The 19,212-nt window shown below is 41.5% G+C and overlaps 1 protein-coding gene across 4 annotated transcripts in view; it reads right to left on the reverse strand.

Moving 5' to 3' along the window:
- The window catches only part of TTC13 (tetratricopeptide repeat domain 13), an 87,180-nt gene that overhangs the window by 21,308 nt on the left and 46,660 nt on the right, over nucleotides 1-19,212 (reverse strand). For all 4 annotated transcript variants that reach the window (XM_039241254.1, XM_039241252.1, XM_039241251.1 and 1 more), the window contains 7 exons: nucleotides 16,626-16,708; nucleotides 14,635-14,776; nucleotides 13,984-14,158; nucleotides 11,568-11,724; nucleotides 2,652-2,782; nucleotides 1,963-2,095; nucleotides 983-1,075 (listed from right to left, as the gene is read on the reverse strand). In XM_039241254.1, coding sequence (XP_039097185.1) covers nucleotides 983-1,075; nucleotides 1,963-2,095; nucleotides 2,652-2,782; nucleotides 11,568-11,724; nucleotides 13,984-14,158; nucleotides 14,635-14,776; nucleotides 16,626-16,708 — 914 coding nt within the window. The remainder of the gene's footprint in view (nucleotides 1-982; nucleotides 1,076-1,962; nucleotides 2,096-2,651; nucleotides 2,783-11,567; nucleotides 11,725-13,983; nucleotides 14,159-14,634; nucleotides 14,777-16,625; nucleotides 16,709-19,212) is intronic.

The following is a 19,212-nucleotide window of genomic DNA, read 5'->3' on the forward strand; positions in this document are numbered from 1 at the left end:
ATACACGTGACCACCATTACCCTCAACATACCACATAGCAGTTCATCAGTCTATCTTCACTAAGCTAAGAGCTTCTGTATTTCACTCCTACACCACCATCACGCAGCACAGCACACTCACAGCAGCCATCAATTAAATCTAGTGGAATCTATAAATGTCACAAATTATTTTGTAATAAACAAGAATACCAAGTCCCAAAAGGAAAAGAAATTTATTTTCTAGATAGTAAAAAACATATATATATATAACTGACATTTCCACTAAACTTAAATGTCAGAGTCATACAAAACGATATTTTCTTGATTCGGGCTTCTGGAAGTAGAAGCATTTTACATGTGACCCAACTACCGCAGTTGTTAATTTCATCTGAAAGCAAATTCACAGCTCCCCTTGAAGCCGATGTTCTTTAGCGTTTGTTCATCACTTATTTAGAGGGTGGCTAAGCACACGAAGGTGGCTCGCTACGCCTGTCCCTAACTTGCAGAGCCTCTGCACAAAACACAAGCTCTCCTTTTTCCCTGGCTCACGCTTTCAGGAAGGCTTAGCTACCAGAGTGGTACTGATCCAAACCCTCTGTATGCTGGGGTGTTGGGGATGGGATGGGGGGAGCCCTTCCCCCACCTAATTCCTGTCCAAGAATTATATGAGCCACGCAACACGATCGGGATATTATGGTAAATGTAATGGTCTCTGTACAATTACTTTCTAGAATGTGTTAAGACCCTTTAAAGATGGACATTCTGGGTAAAACTCTGGCAGTCTTCCTGGAGAGGGAAGTATGACATGCCCTGCATTTCTTCCTGTAGCTGGGCTCGCCCTAAAGAGTGCAGGCAGGACCCCGCAGGTGCAGAGCTAATCTGTGCGTGCCCCTGTAAGAAAGTTCCTGGGAGAGGAGCAAGGGTCATTCGTCCACAGTCTCCACAACCTGTTTATTCAGAACAAAGTCCCGAGAAAACAGGAACAATGTACAATGGGTTCCTACCTGATTAAATTGATGTGGTTGTTAAAACCTCTGCTAAGACTCCGTGCTGGCATCTGGTCTAACCACAGCACTGGCTGGTCCGGGTCGGCGATCCTGGAAACCAGAGCTGGTTAAAGATGGACACCTTACAAAACCTAGAAATGTTCAAGAACATGAACAAGAACACATGGGGAGCCTTTGCAAAGGCGGGAGAAAGCAAGTGCTCAGCCCAGTACATCTAACAGTCCCACACCAGCCTGCCGACCCCAGTACATCTAACAGTCCCACGCCAGCCTGCCGACCCCAGTACATCTAACAGTCCCACGCCAACCTGCTAACTTCAAATAAATGTTCCAATTGGACCAAGAAGGAGGTCAGTATGGGTTTACTGGAAGAGCAATAGTTTTCTCACGTCCATGAATATAAGTAGCTCTGCCCAAGCTGTAGCTGGTTAGCTAGGCACACACTTTAACTATCAAGGGACTAGTACACGACAGTTCATTCACAAGTACACCCGAGATAGTAACGTTCTTTCAAAGAAACGAAAATGCTTCGTTTAAAAGTATGCTAGAAAACTTGACAGTAATATTTCGTAAACATCAGCTCAATGTATTTCAACATATGATGATGCCAGCAATTTCTGACAAACTGTAGAGAGGAAAATGTAGCGTACAAGGCGTATTGTTAGTAAACAAAATGGGATGGGAAACCTGTTAACTCGGGGGGAGGTACAGTCTTCCCGTTATGGAATGAATAAGTCATAGGGATGAAAGGGACAGTGTCAGGACCACCGTCGAGGCTCCCGTAATGGTGTTGTGTGGGACAGACAGGAGCCACATCGTGGTGACCAGAGTGTAACAAACAGATCTGCCGAGACTCGTGTAACACGGTACATCGGCTACCCTGTTCATAACCACCTGTTCGCTAGAGGAGGCTTCTCTTACTTTACAATGATGACACTTTTGGTTTATTTTCATTTAGGTGGGAGTTTCATTCGTTACCGTCTCCACTTTACTGCAATGTCAAACATGTCTCTCCATTGCATCAGCCGCGTCTTCCCATTCATCCGCACTTTCGAGTTGGTCCACGTGCGCTGCACAGCTTGCATGACTTCCAGCGCTGCCAAGCCCATGGCTAAAAGAAGGAGGTATTGAGAAGACAGGGGTTTGTCAGTACACTTCCGGGGGCCTGATGTTCACCTACTCTGCAGAGTCTCAGGGATAACCTGAGTCACCATATTGGGAAAGAACTGTGCGTGCTGCTGATTTAACGAGACCAGAGACACGTTACAACCATGACGGTCCTAATAAAATGAACATCTTTCAGAGGAAATTAGAGGCACCCCCCCTGCAAGTTGTCTCCTCCCAGCTCTGCCTCCTAAGCAACTGGAGGTTCAAATTCTCTGTCACTCCCACACTAAGCAAACCGCTCCCGTGGACAAGCTATCAGATCCAGAGCCACTGAAGACCCGTATTCTACATCTACACAGTGGCGACAGCACCACGGCCACACGGGAAGCGGTCTTTCAGAAATTCAGTGTGAATGAGTCTCTACAGTTTTGTCCGGATCAAATGGGGACTTATGAGTTGGCACAATGTTTTGTTTTGTTTTGTTTTTAAAGTGCAACACGGTTTGACAATCCTTGCTCTTATGTCAGAAAGATTTCCGTTTTCGGATGGTGTCAGGATACCTCTGTGGATTCTCTTGTTTGGCAGGAAGCCAGGTGTTTCATACTGCATCAGCGATCCCAAACGATCAGCTACACAGATCAGCTCTTGTACCTCGGGCTTATAACTCTCAAAATTCTGATGTAACACGTCTCTGGAAGAAACACGGCATCTGCAGTTAGGGACTTTACAACAATTTACAATCCAATTTCCCCTGAAGAGCAGTCTCTTCCTCCACTGCAAAACCGATCGAGAACCCTAGGACCACAGAATCTTTAGCTCAGTGCTTGGCACTCAGCCATACACAAATGAGAAGAATCTTTACGAGTGTGTGCGCACAATTACCATCACATGCTTGTGAGCAACACTGATAACTAGAGTGCAATTTAGAAGGCACCTGTGACCCATTATTTGCCTTATATACACTTCCCCAGGATACATAACCTGCATGGCCTGCCTTTATCAATAAGCAACCAAATCTCTGCCCCCATCCCTGCCCCAGGTTGTATTAGACCAAGGATACTCGCAATGGCCTGGGTGACTATTAATTGTTTGGCTGCTAACCTGCCTGAAGTCTGCGTAACAGAGTTTGTAATCTTAGGTTACAGGTTATGTAGAGGAAGCCAGGACCACCCTTAGGTTCCATAATTCACGGGGAGGGCTCACAGGACTCTACAGTTGTACTCATTGCTGTGATTTATCACAGCAGAAGGACACAGGCACAATCCTCAAAGGGGAAAAGCTCATGGGGCGAAGTCTAGAGGAAACCAGGTGCAAGCTTCCAAGGGTCCTGTCCCAGGGGAGACACATGGGCTTAGACCCCCACCCCCCTGCTGTGTGAAATGCTAACCAGGAAGCTCATTAGACAGTCAGTGCCCAGAGTTTTTATCAGAAGCTGATCATGTAAGCAGCCTCTGCCTGGGAATTACTCAAATTCCAAATACCCAGAGGCAAGGCAAGTGTTTACCATAAGTCATATTGTTTGTACAAGCAGCTGTGGTGCATAGTGAGCCTCTCTTATCAATTCTGGGCGTGATGGGAACCCTCCTGAAATCCAAGTTCCCACACGCCACCCCGGGGCAGCCTTGCAAGCAGACTTCTCCAGGGACAGCAGTGCAGGCCTGCTACGGTCGTGCTTCTCTGCACGTAGATATTTCTCTGAAATGGGGTGGTAGAGAATATATATACCCTCTTCAAGCAATCTCTTCTTTCTATTACTTTTGATTATATGATAATTGATATATACAAAAGCATACAACCTCATCACCGAATTTAAGAACTAGAGCAAGGGCGCTTGGGTGGCTCAGTCAGTTAAGTGTCCGACTTCGGCTCAGGTCATGATCTCACGGTTCCTGGGCTCAAGCCCCGCGTCAGGCCCTGTGCTGACAGCTAGCTCAGAGCCTGGAGCCTGCTTCAGATTCTGTATCTCTCTCTCTGCCCCTCCCCTGATCTCTCTCAGAAATAAATAACACATTAAAAAAAAAAAAAAAGAACTAGAGCAATTAGGGGCGCCTAGGTGGCTCACTCAGGGAAGCGTCTGGTTTCATCTCAGGTCATGATCTCATGGTTCGTGAGTTCAAGCCCTGCATTGAGCTCTGTGCCATCAGCATAGAGCTTGGAGCCTGCTTCAGATTCTGTGTCTCCCTCTTTCTCTCCCCCTCCCCCGCTCATGCTCTGTCTCTGTCTCTCTCAAAAATAAACTTAAAAAAGCCAATTAGAACAATTATGTCATTTTATTTGTATGCTACTTTTTCAAATATTTGTTTTTACATTTGCTTATTTTTATTTTGAGAGGGAGAGTGTAAGTGCATGCATGTGAGCAGGGGAGAGGCAGAGAGAGGAGAAAAAGAATCTTGAGCAGGCTCCCTGCTGTCAGTGCAGAAGCTGACTCAGGGCTCCATCTCCTAAACCCTGAGATCATGGCCTGAGCTGAAATCAAGAGTCAGATGTTCAACTGACTGAGTCACCCAGGTGCCCCGTAGGCTACTTTCCCCTCCCATCCTCCTGGCTCCCAGCAACAGAGAACTTATCTTGAAATCTAGGTTCACGATCCCCTTACCTTTTTCTTTTTAAAAAACAGGTTACAGGGATGCCTGAGAGGCTCTGGTTAACTGTCCAACTTATGATTTTAGCTCAGGTCATGATCTCACAGCTGTGAGTTCAAGCCCCACGTCAGGCTTTATGCTGACAGTGCGGAGCCTGCTTGAGATTCTCACTCTCCCTTACCGCCCCTCCCTACGCATGCTCTTTCTCTTCCTCTCAAAATAAATAAACTTAAAAAAAAAATAGGTTACAAACATATGTCTCTAAACAATATATTCTATAGTTTTGCTTTTGAACTTTACGGGAAAAATGATACAACATTGTAGTTTACTGACTTGCTGTTTTTACTCAACACTATACTTTTAAGATTAATCTACACTGTCATACAGGCTACCTGTTTATAAAGTCCTATAATATCCCATTGCATGGCAGTATTGCTTTCATCCATTGTTCTGCTTATGGACATTTAGGCTGATTTCACTCAACAGACACTACTATTGACAGTCTGGTTCAGATCTCCTGTTGGATATGTTCACAACTGAACACACATGGTGGAAGAATTATAAGACTATAGGATATACAAAGTTCAGTTTTATAAGATAATGACAAACTGCTGGCCAAAGTGGTTACAGCAATTTAAACTCTCACCAGGCATATATAAAAATTCTCCTTGACCCCCTATGGGTCAATATTACTACTATCAGACTTCCTGATATTTGTTCACTTAGTGGGTGAGGAATGCAATCTTATGTATTGAGGAACCAAAGCACCTTTTCATATATTCATTTGCCATCCATGCTTCCCCCTTGTTCATGTCTTTTGCACAATTTTTTACTGAGTGTTTGACTTTGACTTTTTAATTTGTAGAAATTTTTCATAAATTCTGCATACTGATTTTGGATAGTCAGTTTACAGGCTGCAAGTGCTTTTTCACAGTTTGAACTTATCTTCTCACTGTTTACGGTATCTTTTGTTGAAGAACATTCCTTAGGTTAGACATAGTCTAATTTATTTATTATTCCTTAGGTTCAACATAGACCAAATTTTCTAACGTCTATGCTTTGTGAGCGTGAAGAAATCCTTTTCTACCTTAAAATCATGAAACTATTCACTTCTATTTTCACTTAAAATTTTAAAAAAATTTACCATTCATATTTAAGACTTTCATCTGTCCAGAACTGGATCATATCTACACCATCATAAAAATCCATTTTATTTTTATCCATATGACAAAACTGACTGTTGCACTCCCACGTGTAGATGAGTTCCTCTCTGATCTGTGGTCTACCTTTGCCATTTATCTAGGCTCTCTAGGGGTGCTTGGGTGGCTCAGCTGGTTGAGTGTCCAACTCTTGATGTTGGCTCAGGTCATGATAGTAGGGCCACGGGACCGAACTCATGTCAGGCTCCATGCTGTGGGTGGAGCCAGCTTAAGATTCTCTCTCTACCCCTCTCCCCTACTTGTGCTTCAAAATTAAAAAAAAAAAAAAAAATCTAGGCTCTCTAGATAAATGCTTCTAAGCTCTCTATTGTACTCCTTTGGTCTACCTGGCCATGCTTGCTCCAATATCACTCTATCTTCATTACTATGTTAAGCCTCGCTGTCTGGTAGAAAGAATCCTCCCCTGAAAGCCTGGGGGCTACCTTCTTCAGGAGTATCCTGAGTACTCTTGGTCCTTTGTTCTCCCATACAATTTATAGAATTAGTTTATCAAGTTCCTCAAAAAACTGTTGGGATTTGGAATGGCATTTTATTGACTCTAAAATTAATTTGTAGAGAACTGACCCATTGGTATTATTGAATATCTTATTCTTGAACCTAGTATTTTTCTTTGTTTTCTCTCCTGTGTTTTGATAATAAACTGAGCTAAAGAAAACATTATTAAGAAAATCATAGAAAGAGAAAATACATTTACAGTACTGTACCAGCATTTATCCCAAAAAATGCACATAAAAGTGGATCTGTGTGGTTCAAACCCATATTGTTCAAGAGTCAACTGTATACATAGGGTTCAGTTCTAGCCACAGTTTCGGGCATCCACTGGGGGTCCTGGGACACATCCCCCCACCTAAGGGGGGAGGACTATTGTCTTTTCGTTTTCCAGGTAAGAGTTTTTATCTTTTTAATAAGTATAGATGGTTATTTTTTCTTCTACTTGTTTTTCTGTATCTGTTGGCATAATTAATGTGGTTTTTCTCCTTTAATCTATTAACTGGAAATTAGTATACATTTTCTGAATTAGATCACCTTTGTACTCCTAGGAAAAACCTAGTTTGGTATGATATTATCTTTCCTATACACAGGTGAGTTTGGTTTACCAATATATTGCGTAGGATTCTTACATCCACACTGAAGAGTAAGAATGGCCCCTAATTTTCCTTTTGTGTACAATCCTTGTCAGGTTTGCTATCATTGTTCTATTAGGCTCACAAAATGATTTGGGCGTATTAACCTTCTATTCTCCTAAAAGTCTGATAGAACACTTTTGTGATATCATTCGGGCTTGGTGATTTTGGTGTTAAGTGGGGATACTTTTTTTTTTTTTAATATTTTTTATTTATTTCTAGGAGAGAGAGAGAGACAGCGTGAGCAGGGGAGGGTCAGAGAGAGAGGGAGATACAGAATCTGAAGCAGGCTCCAGGCTCTGAGCTGGCAGTCAGCACAGAGCCTGACGCGGGGCTCGAACCCACGAACTGCAAGATCATGACCTAAGCAGAAGTCGGACGCTTAACTGACTAAGCCACCCAGGCGCCCCTAGTGGGGATACTTTTAAATACCAATTCAAGGGGCAACTGGGCGGTTCAGTCAGTTAAGCATTTGACTTTGGCTCAGTTCGTGATCTCAGGGTTTATGAGTTTGAGCCCCACATGGGGCAGGCTCTCTGCTGTCAGCTTAGAGCCCGCTTTGGATCCTCTGTCTCCCTCTCTCTCTGCCCCTCCCCAACTTGCAAGTGCACATGCTTCCTCTCTCTCAAAAACAAACATTAAAAAATTTTTAAAAATAAATACCAGTTCAATATCTTTACTAATTATAGAACTCTTCAGGCTTTTTATTTCTCCTCAAGTTAGTTTGATAAATTGTGACTTACTAGGAATCAGTCCATTTATTTTTGGGGTGTTTAAATTTAATTGCATGTAAATTTCCATGGCATCCTTGGCATTTTAATATTGGCACATCTGTGGTTATTTTTCTTTTTATAATTTCTAACAGTTTGAGTTTTTAGTTATTTTCATTAAAGAAATCAATCTCCCCAGAAATTCCTATTAGTAAACAAAGACAAAATTTTAACTTTGACAAAAGTTTATTTTACATTTAGTTTGCACTAATTTCTCTCTTCAGCTTTATATTTCCTTCTTTCTGTTTTCTTTGTTTTTTTTCCTACTCCTTAATTTTTATACTTATCTATTAACTTGCTTTTTCTAGTATGTAATTCTATTCTATTCTGTTTTAGACACTGCGAGAACAGGGGAGGAGCAGAGGGAAAGACAGACAGAGAGAGAATCTGAAGCAGGCTCCACGCTTAGCACGAAGCCCAACATGGGGTTCAATCCCACAACCCTGGGATCAAGACCTGAGCTAAAATCAAGAGTCAGACACTGAACTACTGAGCCACCTAGGCTCCCCTCTACTATAACATCTAAAGATACTGTTTTTTACAAAAACGGTTTCACTGCTTCCACAAGTATTGGTATGTGGAGTTTTCATCTTTTTTTTTTTTAAAGTATATTCAAATCTTCAGTGTGGATTTTATCTTTAAACTGTATTTCAATATGTGTGCTTTTAAACTTCCAAATAATGAGAATTTTTTTCTTTATGTTTAATCATATTGCAGTCAACTATAACACCAATTATCTGAAATGTATTTAAATATGCATAATAAGCAACTGAGGTGTACTTGAAAAGACTATGTATTCTTTGATTATTGGGTACACAGTTTTATAGCAGACGAATAAGTCAAGTCCATTAATCATGATTTTCAGAAAGTCTCAATCTTTACCAGTTTGTGTGTGTGTTTCACTTATCAAAAATTAGAATCTCTCATTAGGATACTAAGTTTGTTGATTTCTCTGTGTATATCTATCAATTTTTAAAGTTCTTGTGTTAGGTGCATATAAGTTTAAATTATTATCTTTCCTGGAGATTTGAACCTCTGTCCTTATGTAATAATAATCTTTGTTCTCAGTAATTAAAAAAAAATTCAAATCCATTAATATAAACATACCTACATCAGGAATCTTTTAGTGTTTCCCATGCAGAATTTTTTCCATTCCTTTATTTTCAATCTTTCTGTGTCCTTATGCATTACACATCTCTTGTAAAAAGCATTTAACTGGATTTTTAAAACATTCAAAGGCACCTGGGTGGCTCAGAGGTTAAGTGTCCGACTTCGGCTCAGGTCATAATCTCGCAGTTTGTGGGTTTGAGCTCCTCATCTGGCTCTGTGCTGACAGCTCAGAGCCCACGGCCTGCTTCAGATTCTGTGTCTTCCTCTCTCTCTCTCTGCCCCTTCCTGACTCAAACTCTGTCTCTCTCTCTCTCTCTCAAAAATAAAAGAAAAAAAAAATTCAAATCCTACTATGTCTATCTTTTGACATTTAAAAATTCATTTATATTTACTGTCATTATTAACATATCTGGATTATGTCAACCTACTCTTACTGTTTTCTTTTTATTTGCCCCACTTTTTTATGCCTCCCTCTCCTTCCCCCCTTTTCTGGTTGATTTTAGATCTTATTCTTCTTTTACTTTTCTACTAATATAGAAGCTATACGCTTTGTTTCTAACTTTTAGTACTTACTCTAGATATTTTAAATATTTATGTATAACTTAAAGCTTCAACATAATATTTAACCCATATTCCCTTAGAATACTTTAATTCTGACTATCTCTCAACTTACTTGCTATTCTGCCCAGTATTTTATTTCTATCCATTTTATAAAGCCCCCAAACCAGATATTATTTTATATAGACAATACTTATTTAGATTTACCAATTTATCATGCTTATCATTTTTTTCTCATTATTCCTTCTTGTATCTCAAATCCTGCCTGACCTCAACTACTTTTCTCTTTGATTACATGCCTGAGAAGATTTTTAGTGAATGGCAGTTGATGGTTAATTCAATTTTTGATTATCCAAGTATATATTTATTTGGTCTTTATTCATAAAAGATAGTTTTGCTGGGTACAGAATTAGGTTGAAAGTTATTTTTTTTCTTGCAGCACTTTGAGGACAGTCTATTATATTCTAGCTGCCATTCTGATGTTAAAAGGTTTATAGTCAGTCCAATTATTGACCGTAAGTAGGTGATAGGATTTTTCTGTTTAAAAATTTTTCTTCTTATGTGTCTGGATATGGATTTGTTTGTCATTTATCCAGCTTTTTAAAATATCTATGGATTTATAGTTCCTTAGTTCTGGGAAATTATTAGCCATTATTTCTTCAAAAACTCTCTCTCCTCCATTCTCTTCTCATAAGATTTCAATTAGACATTCTTACATCTTCCACATCTTCTATCTCTCATGCTTTCTAACACCTGGACTCTCTGTGCCACGGTCTAGATAATTCCTACTGCTCTACCTTCCAATGAAGCAAGTTTCTCTTGACTACGTCGAATTTGCTATTTAGCTTACATACTGAATTCTTCATTTCAGTATTTTCCATTCTTAAAGCTTTCAATTTATTTTTACTCTCCCTGGTCATTTTTGATAGTCTCTTATTTATTGCTCATGTTTCTTATTTCTTCATAATTTTTTTAAATAGTTCATTTGGTATTCAACAATTCCAATACTTGAATTCATTGAGAGGCTAAGTCCGTTATTTGTTATTCCTGTTGATTTTGACATATGGTTTTGGTGATCTTGGTTTTTGACTCTCATTCTAATGATCTTAATCTGTGGGAATACTTGGTCCCCAAGTTGGCACTACTTTCTTTCCATGCAGGATTTGCACTTGCTTTTGTTGAGATCCTGTGAATATGGTGCCCCGATATGGGACCACTTTAGCTCCTTAAAAAAGTTTAGCAAGCCCATCTTGCCTAGACCTCAAGGAATTCTATTGCAGTGGCTGTTAGATGCCTGTACCTCCAGGACACTTTTTGCCTTTCAAATGTGCTTATCATTCACCACTCTAGTCTGAATCTTCCCCCCCCACCCACCCCCTGCTTTTCCTTCTTTTTAGAGTGGGAGGGTATTGATCTTTGCAGATTTTTCTTAATTCTTAAGACATTGCTAGACTTCTAGAAATTAATTTCTATTCTATTTGTTTTTGTAATGAGATACTCCTTTAGCATATATGTTTCACCATAATGCATCAGTAGTTGACCAACAGTGTAATTTCAAACTTTTGGCTTTAAGTAATTTGTTTTAAAAGTAACATGGTGGGGGCGCCTGGTTGGCTCAGTCGATTAAGCATCTGACTTCAGCTCAGGTCATGATCTCACAGCTTGAGGGTTCAAGCCCTGCGTCAGGCTCTGTGCTGACAGCTCAGAGCCTGGAGCCTCCTTCCAATTCTGTGTCTCCCTCTCTCTCTCTCTCTCTCTGGCCTTCTCCCACTCATGATCTCGCTCTCTCGAAAATAAATACAACATAAAAAAAATTTTTTTAAGTAACGTGGTAATAATAATGCATATCAACAACTGCAAGTGCATTTGAAGTTTGAAGGCTGCATACAATTAGCAGGGAAGGTCAGGCTAGCAGCAGAGGTGATGTCCAAAGGTAAGTTTCAAGGTGCCGTATAAACTAAAAGAAATATTTGCAGACACATCAAATACAAAATAAGTACCTGAGAGACATGACTAGAAAGCCATTTACTGAGCATGAGATATCATGATAAGCTCATAGTTCAGTCGTGAGGAAGCAAAAAACAAAAAGTCATTTTTACTGAAAGCACTTACTTTATGTGGGGCTGTAACCCTGGCTGCTCTTCATAGTCTTCTATGAGAAAGGGCAGATTTTTAGCCCAGTGGTCTTTAAAGCTTCCAGGCAGATCCACATCAATGTTATATTCCGTAAGGGGAGTATCAAGGTGTGCGTGAAGATACCGAGAATACTCTGCAGATAGGAGATGAAATTTGACAGATACTGAGAATACTCTGCAGATAGGAGATGAAATCTGACACATCCAAATATTGCTCAGGAAGTATTTTTTATTGCTGGCTATCAGCCCAAATGCTCTGTAACAAACTGTTAATCCCGAGATTTCTAAATGAAGAGTCCAAATTTTAGTAAGTCGCTATTATTACATGATACAGGGTAACTCAGGTTACCAGGGTCAAATAGAGGCCAGCCAAGCAGGGTCCACTTTGGCTACATTTTAATCATCTTTCCATGAACACCACCAAAGGTATCACTTGTTAGCTGCAGAGTCTGAGAATTCAAGTTCAGTGTCAGAGCCTGGTTCCCTGTCAACTGATATGAATCAACTGACTGTGTATATGATTTTACCAACTGACTGCTGCTTATCTCTACAGAAGCAGTGTGGAAAAAGACCAGGATGTGGAGTGGCCCTCCTTTGGTCTACAGCTCCCATGTTCTATTAACCCAGGAAACAAGAGGAAATCATAGAGAGTGAGCAGCTACGCCGTCCAGTAGGTAGCCCCTAGCCACCTAGCTAGTGAACACTTAAAATGTGGCCACTGTAGCCGAGGAACTGCATTTTAAATGTTAATTTAACTCATCTAAACTTAAAAACTGATATGTGATTCAATTATTAGAAAACTTCAGGATATTTGGGACAACACACATGTATGAATCTACTTTTTCAACTTTAAATTCTACAAAGCAGGATTTCAAATTAAGAATTTCCAGCAAAAAATCAGGGTCCCTGGGTGGCTCAATCAGTTAAGCATGACTCTTGATTTTGGCTCAGGTCATGATCTCACAGTTTTCTTGAGTTCTAGCCCCATGTTGAGCTCCATGCTGGTATCATGGAGCCTGCTTGGGATTCTGTCCCTCCCTCCTCCCTTCCCCCTTCCTCTCTAAAAAACTAAAAAGAAGTAAAAAAAAAAAAAAAAAAGAAAGAAAAGAACTTCCAATAAAAATTTTACATCCAATGTAAGTATAAAAAGTTGTACTCTAAGTATAAAATATACACATTTTACAAACTTAGTAAAAAAAATGTAAAATATCTAAGTCTAAGGATTTAGATATTTTAATTAATAATTAATAAATCCTTAGATTTATTAATGAATAGTGTTTTCATAGTAATTATAGGTTGAACTGATATTATGCATGCACTGAATCAAATAAAATGTATTATTAAAATTAATTCCACCTGTTCATTTTTACTTTTTTAATGTGACTACTAAAAACTTAAAACTGTAGGGCTCCTAATTATTTACAGTTGGGTAGCAGTGGTATGAGAGGCTGCATGATGACAAAGGAAAGAGGAAAAAGGGGAGTGAAGATCTGAGCTCTGCATGAACAACAAAAATGTTATTGTGACGAGCACTGACAGTGCAGAGAATTGTCGAATCATTGCACTGTGTGTCTGAAACAAATCTAATGTATGTTAAGCATGCTTCAATTAAAAAAAATCCACTTTAAAATAAAACGAGAGGGGCGCCTGGGTGGCTCAGTCGGTTAAGCATCCGACTTCAGCTCAGGTCATGATCTCACGGTTCGTGGGTTCAAGCCCTGCGTCGGGCTCTGTGCTGACAGCTCAGAGCCTGGAGCCTGTTTCAGATTCTGTATCTCCCTCTCTCTCTGATCTTCCCCCGTTCGCGCTGTCTTTCTCTCAGAAATAAATAAAACATTAAAATTTTTTTAAAAAGCATAAAACAAAACGAGAAAAACAACAAAAGCAAAAATACTGTTGTGTCTAGCAGAAAAACGGTGAGGTTCTGACTAAGCAAAAGATGACATAAAGCTCTGCTTTCTTCCTCACCCCAAATGAATGTCTCCGAAGTAGATGAGAATTCTGACATGAACGAGATACATCAAAGCTACCGAGTTTACACTTCACAGCAAAACCCTCAGAAAACGTTACTTTCCTATTACTCCTGGGTCTCTCAACCAGATGTGATGCGACCCATCAATGCCCAGACGACTGGCACATTTAGCTCCAAACATAGGTTTTTTTTGACTGCAGTAAAAAAAATTTTTTTAACTTTAGAGAGAAAAGAATCCATGGGAAGTGGGGCTGGTCTTTAGAAGACAGGGGCCTTATCCAGTCCACCAAGGGGTGGCTGTGTTCGCGTCACCTAGTGCCTCTGAGACTCAGCCATCTCGTACGAAATAAGAGACACCAGCAATATGATGTACGCAGCTCTGGGCATCAAAAGTCAACGTTTCAGCAACTCTGTGACTTACCTCGGAGATATTTCACTTTCAGATACTCTGGGCTAGCCTTCTGGCCTGGAAGAGGGTCGTTTAGCATAACTTTGGTCTGCGCTTTTATTCCTTCATAAAACTGTCCCATGGCAACATGGCTGAGTCCTTTCATATACTGGCACACCTCGTTATAGGGTTCTAGCTGCAGACACCGCTAAGGCACGGAGGGAGAAAATACCCTGTTAGCATCAATACAGTTGCAGGGAACTCTTACGGGCTTTATTCTTCAATCTGGGGGTAGAAGAGCTTTCCCTCCAGGCTAAATCAGACCAAGTACACTCTCTGTAAATCAGACTATAAGACACAGCAGTGGGTTTTTTTTTCTTTCTTTTTGTTGAGATACAAACATTATTCTTGGCTCTCCTCTCTAGTCATTTCACTACATTTTGTTGAATGATCCCAGGGTACCTGGGTGCCTCAGCCCGTCCAGTATCTGACTCGATTTGAGCACAGATCATGATGTATGCAGATCATGGGATCAAGCTCTCCATCAGCCTCTGCACAGACAGTGTGGAGCCTGCTTGGGATTCCCTCTCTCCCTCTCAAAGTAAATAAACAGTTAAAAAAAAGGGGGCCGGGGGAGACCATTCCAAGAACTGTTTACAGTGCCTCTCACGTATGGCTGCTCACCTTGAAGTTCTTAAGGGCCTCCTGCAGGCTGCCGTGGTGATAGAGCATCATTCCCCGCAGCTGCAGGGTCTGGACGTGATTTTGGTTGAGCAACAGCGCCTTCTGAAAGCTCTCGGTGGCTGCTTCAAAATTGCCCAGTTCTCTAGGTATTTGACAGTAGTTATGAGCACAATGCAGAACGTTTCAGTGAACACACAAAATACATTAGCCTAGAATTACGGTCCCAGATGAGCATCAGATACCTTGATATGGATTCCCTTTTCTGTTTCACCACTTTACACTTTGACACATCCCATCCTACTTACTTTTCCCAACTCTTACTAGACTACAGGATAACCACAAAGCCCTTAATATTCTCTGGGGAAAATGAGTGTATTGATTTCCAAAGGCAAGCGCTTATTCAAATCCTTTTCCCCACTTCATGATGAGCTTCAATCCTTAAAAAACTATGTGTAAATTTTAGGGGTGCCCAGGTGGCTCAGTCAGTTAAGCGTCCAACTTCAGCTCAGGTCATGATCTCGCAGTTCGTGGGTTCGAGTCCCGCATAGGGTTCTGCTCTGGCAGCTCAGAGCCTGGAGCCTGTTTCAGATTCTGTGTCTCCCTCTCTCTCTGCACCTTTCCCCACTCGTGTTCTGTGTCTCTTTGTCTCAAAAATAAATGAACTATAAAAAATTTTTTTTAAAAAACTATGTGTAAATTTTAGTTTTTAGATAAGATCATGTTTCTCAATATGTAGGTTACAATCATATATGGATGTATCATTCTGAAGCAAATTCATAGGCTGAAAATTGTATTTTTCTGTCACAGAAGTTACTTTACTTAAAATCCAGTAAATCATTCTGTAATTTAAAACGTCAGAAAGAAACTGTATTTTAGGATGGTAATCATTTCAGAGTAGAAGTGATTATTTCCAGCCTTCTTTTACCTATTAAATTTTTACAAATAACAAAACCACCTTTAAAACATCCCATGGGTCTATTTTCTGTAAATAATATTTTAAAAATATATAATACCCACTTACATTTATATATCACTTTACTAGCTATTCAAGGTGCTTTCAAATCTGTTTTCCAGGTATGTCCCCAACAATTTTGTGGGACAGCAAGGATAAGTATCATTTAAATCGAAAATGAACACAAAGACACTTTCTTCAAGTCAGCGTTAAGAGAGCTTCTCCGGTGGCCGCATCAGATAAATAAGCTCTTGAATTCAATCCTTCCCGAGTGAGGTGCCTAACAGAGCTCTGAAGGAGATCTCTGTTACTGTCTCTTTCCTGACTTTCACAGAACCTCATAAGGGAGAACCCTGAAGCTCAGGGAAGTGGCGGAGACACAAGTGCAGAATGGGCAATCTGGAACCCATTCTGGATTCCCAAATCCCTTGACCCTGAATCCCGAGGCCTTCTGTCACGCCATGCAATCTCCTTTTCAGGTCAGACTGTAAAACTTTTTGAAAGCCAGAAGTCAAAGTAGCTCTTCTGGTCAGGGTAACACCGGGAGTCAGGACGCCAGGGTCAAAGCACAACCCCTCCCTCCTGATAGAGGGGCACTGTAGCTGTGCCATAATTGATCATCTTGATGATCATCAGTATCACCCTATGGAACATAATTTTCTAGCCTTTTAATCAAGGAGTCTTCACAGTCATGTGGGAATTAATCTTATTTATTGCCTAGAAAAGCAGCAGTATCTATGACCCAACCAGCATCTAATGCCACTTTTCAAAACAATAAACCTTGAAGGACTAACATTTTCTGGACCAACATATACAAAGCAAAGCCGTTTTAAAAGATGGTATATACGTCATATCCTCTGACCCATGGTTCTTTTTATATTCCAGAGAGGCTCTCAGCAAGCACATAAATGCCTATGTGATTTAGAAGGGCAATTTCTTTTGGTGAGGAAATGGAATTTCTTTTAAAATATCACTATTAGGTGAGGCACTCTCATCTCCTCAGTCTACACTCTCCCTCCTACCTTATTACTTTTCTTACCTGTAGGCCTGTCCCAGACTTTTATACGCATCAATAAAATCTACTTTCTGCTTCAAGGCTTCTTTGAAGGACTCAATAGCTTCCTGAAAAAAGTATATAGAAAATTATGTCACTTGCCTAACTAGTAAAATTGAGTTTCACTTAACATCACTAAATATATAATATACATGGTCTTGGAGTGATTTTCTTTTTTTAATATGAGGACTTCAAAGAAAGAACTAGAGAGTCTGACAAACTGAGTCAGGAAGGTTTGATCTCAACAGTAAACAAAGGCTCTGCTGTGGGCAATAACACAGACTGCCAGGTTTCAGAACGGGAAAACGGCTTCCCTCCCCCTATTTCATTAGGTAAGGATAACACCTTCATGACAATATCATTTCTTTGTTAATAAAGGCCTTGCAGAATAAAAATAAGCCTACTAGCTGTATAACATAACTTTAAGTGGTCATAACCAGCAGCATTTAAACAGAACCAGCAAAAGAGACAAAAAAGCAAGCCCAAGGTGAAATTATTCATTAAAAAAAAAAAAAAAAAGGCACCCAGGCTCCTAGATTGACTATGTGAATGACTCCCATGATCTACAGGAAAAAGAAACAGTAAAACAAAACGGAGAACTTGAGGTTGGGGCACCGGGGGCCTAGCTGTGGGCCCCCACAACTCCGGGTCTGGGGCTGAGGGAGTGAGAAGGTGGTAGAGGTGTTGGGCTCTAGGGAGGAGCCTGCCGGGAACGCACAGTGCGCCTGGCCACTGTGGAATCCTCTGGAAACGGTTACTACAACGTACCGGTCTGTTTCCCAATAAACATCCTGGACTTAAACTACTCAATGTGCTTCCCATTGTGACTTGATTATTTACTGTGATAAAAAATGAAGACATTTCACACATTTCCCAAAGAAAAGACGTGTTTACTTAAGTTAATGGCTACAAAGTATCTCTAGAGGCTTTCGTGAGAAAGACTTTAAAACTTCTGTGTATTTCACACCTGATTAGATAATTCATAGCAAAAAAACTACTAACATGTCAAATGCCTTGCACATGGTAGGCACTCAATAAATATTTAGTGATTTGGTAGGCATACAATCCTAATTCTTTTCTTAAAAAAAAAATCATTCATTCCCTGCTTTTTGATTTTCTCTGTAGGAGGCAGCAGGGTGGGAGGGCTGGCTTTCAAACCCTTCTAAGGCGACAATGGGGACAACCTTCTCATTTGGGAGTCCCGCTGACTGCGTACTGTTCAGCGGAAGGATGAGAACAGATCCGTGTTAGCACTTGAATGTTAAAGACTACTCTCCGTTAGGCTTCTGGCCCTAGCACAGCCTAGGTCTTCTGGGATTTTTACAAGGACATTTTCAATTCAACAAACATGTATTGAGCGCCTACTATGTGCCGGGGAGGGGGGGGGGGCGGGCAGGGTGAGGTAGGGTGGACACAAAGCCGAGCAAGTCATTCTCTCTGTCCTTGAAGAACTCAGTCTAGTTAGAAAGTCAATGACTGAACCAGGTTATTAGGATATGAACTAAGAGCTACGAAAGAGATACAAGGAAGAGTCTCTGGGGATAAAGAGGGAGGAACACCTAACTGAGCCTGGGACACCAGGAGGGTGACAACTGAGCTGGGTCTGGGAGAATGAGGAGGAGGGTGGCAGAGGAAGAGGGAATCTTGGGCAGGGGGGCGGTGGTGCGCAGGGGGAGAGGCAAGAGTGCGGGTGCAGAGGGGGGACCCGGGGAAGGGAAAGATGTGGGGGTCAAGCTGCTGTGGCGAGCGGAGTGGAGGAAGGGCCCCCACCATGCTCTGCAGTGGGGGTGTCACCCTGGCAGCAGTGAGGACTGGGGGCTGTGAGTAGGTGAGGGACCTCACAAAACTGACCCTAGAGATGACTGCCACCAGCCACAACAGAGCAGGCGGGCTGGACAGGGGAGGGGACAGAGCCCAGTGATGAGGTGGCTGCAGGAGCCCAGGCAAGAGATAACGAAAGCTCAAACTGAGACGGTGTCTCTGAGGACAGAAAAAAAGGGACAAACTCAGGAGATATTCTGAAAGGCAAACTATGAATCTGGTGGCCATGGGGGGTGAGGGAGAAGGGAGGGTAGGAAGCTTAGGAGCTGAAGAGCCCGGGTGAAAGGTGAGAGCGTTAGCCAATGTGAGGAAGTAGGGGGGCTGGCTGCGGGGTGGAGGTGGAAGGAGGTGATGAGTCCAGCTGGGGCGTGGGAAGTCTGGGGTGTTTGTGGACGTCTGGGGGAGATGCCCGGGCGACATCTGCTGCCCACTGCACTTACAGCACGCTGGGACGCCACAGTTCTTCAAAGTCTGATTTCTCTTCAGCTTTTAAGAGTCTTTGGTTTCGGGGTTCCTGTCTAATCACTGCACAGCTCTCTACCTCATTCTGCCAAAGAGGGGACATAGCAGAATCAAGATTTGAAGCCACTCGGAACAAAGATACTACGTTCGAATGAATCAGTCTCTAAGCACGCGAACTGGCTCGGCGTTTGTTTGCACAGTGAGGGCGGGCAATACCCCATCAAGGCCGCCATCTTCCTCCCTCACCATTGGTGGGTGGCCATCACTCTGGCTTCCCTGCTTCGTTAAA

This window comes from Hyaena hyaena, unplaced genomic scaffold, assembly GCF_003009895.1.
Source record: "Hyaena hyaena isolate Hyena2069 unplaced genomic scaffold, ASM300989v1 scaffold_193, whole genome shotgun sequence".
NCBI lineage: Eukaryota > Metazoa > Chordata > Mammalia > Carnivora > Hyaenidae > Hyaena > Hyaena hyaena.